The sequence below is a fragment of the Cicer arietinum genome, chromosome 1 (assembly GCF_000331145.2).
Source record: "Cicer arietinum cultivar CDC Frontier isolate Library 1 chromosome 1, Cicar.CDCFrontier_v2.0, whole genome shotgun sequence".
Classification (NCBI taxonomy): domain Eukaryota; kingdom Viridiplantae; phylum Streptophyta; class Magnoliopsida; order Fabales; family Fabaceae; genus Cicer; species Cicer arietinum.
Window position 1 is genome coordinate 14,849,172 of NC_021160.2, and position 5,604 is coordinate 14,854,775.

The window sequence follows — 5,604 nt, forward strand, 5'->3', positions numbered from 1 at the left end:
ATATATATATATATATATATTTTGGGATAAATACCGACTCTAATTCCCTATATTTAGAAAAGTACGCATTTGCTAATGAAAGATGATTTAATTGATACAAAGTTGAATCATGTTTAATTACTATTGTCATATACGATAATATTTTTTACTTATCATAAATATGATAATTATTGTGAAACTAATCAAATGAAGAATAAGTGTTGTAGAATATAGATGGGAGAGAGGAAAAGAGAAAAGAGAAAAGAAAAAAGAGAAGAGATAATTAATATCTTAGTGTTTTTTTTACTCTTCCTCTTATTCATCTATATTCTCATACATCTTTTGATTTTATTAATTTCACAACACCTTATCAGCGATCTAACAACAACAACAATAAGTCTAGTTAATATATTTTTTTTTTCATAATTTTTTTTGGTTAATCTTTTAAATATATATCTTATTTATTTACTCTCTATGAATTCTAGAATAATTCAATATGCATGCATCCCAAAAAGACTGCACAAAAGATTGTTTTATATATTGTTTAGATCTATTATATAGTTCTTGACAAATTTAAAAAACATTCAATATTTATTCTCTATAAATTTTTGAAAAAATTCAATATTCATAAATAAAAGATTGCACAAAGAATTATTTTAGTGTTAATTTGATTTTTTTTTTCTCTATTCCTCTCCATCTGTATTTTCTTATATATACTCTTGATTCGATACGTTTCACAATAATAATATCTTTTTTCTTTTGATCTCTATTTCTAGAGAAAATGAACCCTCATAATCTTATTTTAATGAAATAAATAAAATTCAACAAAAAATTGTTTCAATAAAGTTTAAATTGGTATTTCTGAATTCAGATTAATTTTGCACATAATATTAATTAATGCGTAATTCAATATTGTGTCACGTCATTCACTCTCTATATTTTACTTAATACAATAAATCGTAAATTTTAATCAAGAAAATTAAATTTAATCGAATTTCTCTTAGCGTTGCAAAGGACAATATAGATACAAATATAGGTACTAGCATCAAAGGTAATTAAAAAAATTTGTACATATATTAATTTAACCTTGGTACCATATTATTATTATTATTATTATTATTATTATTATTATTATTATTATTATTATTATTATTATTATTATTATTATTATTATTATTATTATTATTATTATTATTATTATTATATTTTCTAAAATTCCTCTAGAAATATCTGAGTAGATGTCTCTATAAATCATTTTGATATATTGTTGGCACATGTTTTATTTTTCCTTTTTATTAAGAAAATAATTTTGGGTGGCAGGGTTGTGATGGTTCAATTCTGCTAGATGGAGACGAAGATAGTGAGAAATTTGCTACACCTAACTTGAATTCTGCTAGAGGATTTGAAGTGATAGATAAAATAAAAAATTCAGTGGAGCGTTCATGTAGTGGAGTTGTGTCATGTGCTGATATATTAGCCATAGCTGCCAGAGATTCTGTTCTCCTAGTATGTTCATCAACTTTTAATTTTGGTGAATCAATATTACCTTAATTAATTAACTGTGATAACATTTTGCAGAGTGGGGGTCCTTTTTGGTACGTTAACCAAGGACGCAGAGATGGATTGGTCTCAAACAAGACTCTGGCAAATCTTGCAATTCCTTCTCCTTTTGACACACTAGATACTATTATTTCTAAGTTTGACAACGTTGGTCTTAATCTCAAAGATCTTGTTACTTTATCAGGTATTATCTTATAATCAAATCTCATAACAATACTTTTACAAACTTATGAAAATATAAACTATTTGAAATCTCATTTGTCAAAATAGATTATGGGAGACTCATTTCAGGTAATGTTAAAATAGACTACCAACTTCAATATAGTTTAATTTATGTATAGTATTATCAACACATGTTTAATATTCGGATTAAACAAACAATCATATTATAGTATGAAAACCAAATAAACACATCAACGTGCATATTTTATAATCTACAACATACAACAAGCTTGATCTATCAAAAATATCTCAATGTGCCAACAATATATATTAAAGAAAGCTTGATCTACTAATAAAAGGTTTGACAAACTAAGGTATTTCAACGCGATACCGAATAGTCTCTAAGCATCATAAAAAGATAAACAGATGAAGAACATTCATTAACTTGTAGTTCTTCCTCAACCTCGAATCTTTATGCTCTAAACACTCTTTAGATGGGGAGAAGAGATAATATACATCGTGTATAGTATATTGTGTTGCATACCTGATATATAAGGTGGTGGTCAAATAGGATTTTCATTATTCTCAAATGACTATCACTGACAACTATTCATATTTAAGCTCATATCAATTAATTAAATAATTAATAATTTAAATAGGAATCTAATAAATTTTATTACTTAATTTGGTCACTAATGAATTAAAGATCCTAGTTGATAAATAACTAATATAATTAAATAAATATATACACCTACAAAATAATATTGGAATATAATAATTAAATAAAATATTTCAACAATCTCCCTCTTGAGCAATATATTTTCATAATTATATTATATATAATTCTTTAGATTTCTCATTTATAATCTGATTCATCTCATATATACATCAATAATAGAATTACCGCGGTTGTCATCACTGATATATAATGTGATTAAACTCCAATGATCATCACGTCAATGTACTTGATGACATAGATCGATATAGACGAGTGACATATATGATCATCACGTCAATGCACTTGATGACATAGATCGATATAGACGAGTGACATATAAATTTCATGCAATATGATATCTATATCAAGTCTATTTTCAACTGGTCAAATTAAAATCTTTAGTGAGATCAAACTGAATTGCTTGAAGTGCAAATTTAATATTTGCACAGACGATATAAAAATGGGTATAATAATAACCCTATAAATTTTATTTATGCAGAAAATTAGAATACAAAATCTATATAAAAAACAAAAGTATAAAACATAAAGGAAGAGAGAGCCCTGTTAATCTAAGACATCTTTAATGACAACAATCATATGAAATACCTTAGTTTGTCAAACCTTTTATTAGTGGGTCAGCTAGCATAAAGTCTATCTCAATGTGTTCTATTCTTCAACAACAATAATATGTATGTCGATACACTTTATAAAAATTTATTAAAACACTATACGGTTGACTTCCGTCATAATATAATTAAAGTGATTTTTCAAAACCTTTAACTATAAGCAACCAAGTGAAATAAATAAATCAACCATTTCTTGAATTAAGGTGTCCATACTTTACGTAGGCATCCAAAAGATCAAAATCAAGCATATTGATGATATCTAAATTATAAGATCTCTAATTTGTGATAATAAACTATTTCATTCTCTTTAACAATATTTATAGTCGCCTTTAGTAACAATTCAAACTTGAACTACTTAAGTATCTCTCGAATGATATCCTATTATATAAGCTATTTCAAGATGCCTATAAATAAACTCACACATAAGACTTATTAGTGAGACTTATTCATTAACTCAAAAATGAATTACATCAATATTACAAATAATTTATTTTAAGTTTTCTTTTGGCTGCACCATATTGTTTCATAAATATTATCATTTAGAAACACCAAATTAACATCCATCTTAAGTAGCTCCAAAGTACCAACAAGTGTCATGATTGTCTTAACATAATCTTTTGAAAATACAAATAGAGGTTCTATTTACGGTCAATCATTTATGATGCTTAATGCTCTAATTCTTGAAAGTGTTAGAGTTTGATATTCATAAATAATTTCCTTAACTTGATTGAGAGGAATACCCATGAGGATCCAAATTTGCAACATTGATAGCAACTATATGAATTGATTTAAAACCATTTTTTTTTCATTTTTTTTTTATTTTGATCAAATTTCTCCCTCAAACTCAGTATCTTCAAAGAATTATGTAGATATTGTCTCAAAAAAGAAATAAAACTTTAATTTGGGACCAAATTTTATATCTGTTAAAATCTTAAATAATCATAGATTGTCATTAGTTATAATTGAATTGAATCTAACTATTTATAAATTTTAAAAAACAAATGAATCAATTATTTCAAAATAAAAAACTAAAAATTACTTTGATTTCTTCAAAAAAGAAACTAAAACAAAATTTTACCAAAATAATAATTCAACTAAATTGCTTTTTAATTATAAATGTGCAGGAAACTACAATCCAAAAAACAAAATACTCAAAATCTCAATCTTTATCGAATTTGTCCACATTGAATTGATGTATCTTTCAACATCTATAAGCATTCCTCAAATTGCTTCAGAATTTTATTTCTTGCACATCTTATAAAATGATCTTATTAAATGATTGTTTCTAGTTTTAATAATTATAAACTTAATTGTGCGACGAGTATACCAAATGCTAAAATTGTAAGCACCTAATAGTATAAATTAGCGTACTTGTATTTGTAAGATTAAATATTTACATAATATGTTCATTATATTTTATTTGCTTAAAAATCTTAATTAATTAAATAATAACTCTCCAATGTGTGCATGTTTTTCGCTTTATTGCTTTAAAAACAATTTAATTTAAACAAAGAAAATATGACAAAAAATATATCATCTTAATTAACATCTCTAAAATCTCTAAAAAAATTATATTTTTGTGATCAAATAACTTATGTGTTTTGGAGAAAATTCATTTTTCATACTTAATTCTCACTTTCAAAATTCTAAATTGTGAGAGAATGAAAATTTCTCGATCTTTATACAAGGTCTAGATCCAATAAAGATATTGATGTTTCATCAATTTTAAAATTAATACTTTTAAGAATATAAAATTATAAAACCTCAATTTAACAGATACATAAATTATTAGTTTAAAGAGAATAACAACAAAATACGCTCAATAAAATATCTACTACAAACATTAATATAAAGTTTTTAGACAATAATATTAATTGCTAGTGGTATTATGTTGCAATGATAATAAGATAGTAACAATTTTGTTGCTAGTTGTATTTTAAATTAAATGAAAAAAATCTTAAATATACTAAACTCTACTCACATATATAGGTCAATACTATTTATTACGCTGATCGATAACCCACATAATAATTTAACAACCCTTGGTATGAGCACAAACTCACATTCAAACAAAAATAGCATGCAGCGTATCCTAAAAACATGAAGAAAAAAAACATATATTATTGCTAAAGACTTAATAATAATATACTAGGGTTTAGCCAAAGTCTAGGAGTTAGTTTTCTTATTCTTAGCATTAATCTTTCATTCTTGTAAATGGAAAATACATTCATATCAATTCAATTTCGTATAAACATGAAACGCAACAGAAATATTTTATCATTGAATTTTCAACAAACGAATAAAAGTAATCAAAATAAGAAATCATAAATTATATCATTGTTTTCAAACTTATTTTTATAAACTTTTGAAAATAGGGTATAGAAACAGAGCATTTATAAACTCCTCCATTGTTGCCTAAGGGCCTAATCAACTATTTAGCAAATATTTAATCTTATATTAAGAAAAATAAAATTAATTTCTTGCTTACTTTTCCTCCTAAATGAATTTATTACAAATATATTTTATATATATATATATATATATATATATATATATATA

The 5,604-nt window shown here is 24.5% G+C and overlaps 1 protein-coding gene across 1 annotated transcript in view; it reads left to right on the forward strand.

Moving 5' to 3' along the window:
• The window catches only part of LOC101509487 (peroxidase N-like), a 6,930-nt gene that overhangs the window by 349 nt on the left and 977 nt on the right, over positions 1–5,604 (forward strand). Inside the window, exons 2-3 of the mRNA XM_004513384.4 lie at positions 1,300–1,485; positions 1,558–1,723. Of these exons, the coding sequence (XP_004513441.1) occupies positions 1,300–1,485; positions 1,558–1,723 (352 nt within the window). The remainder of the gene's footprint in view (positions 1–1,299; positions 1,486–1,557; positions 1,724–5,604) is intronic.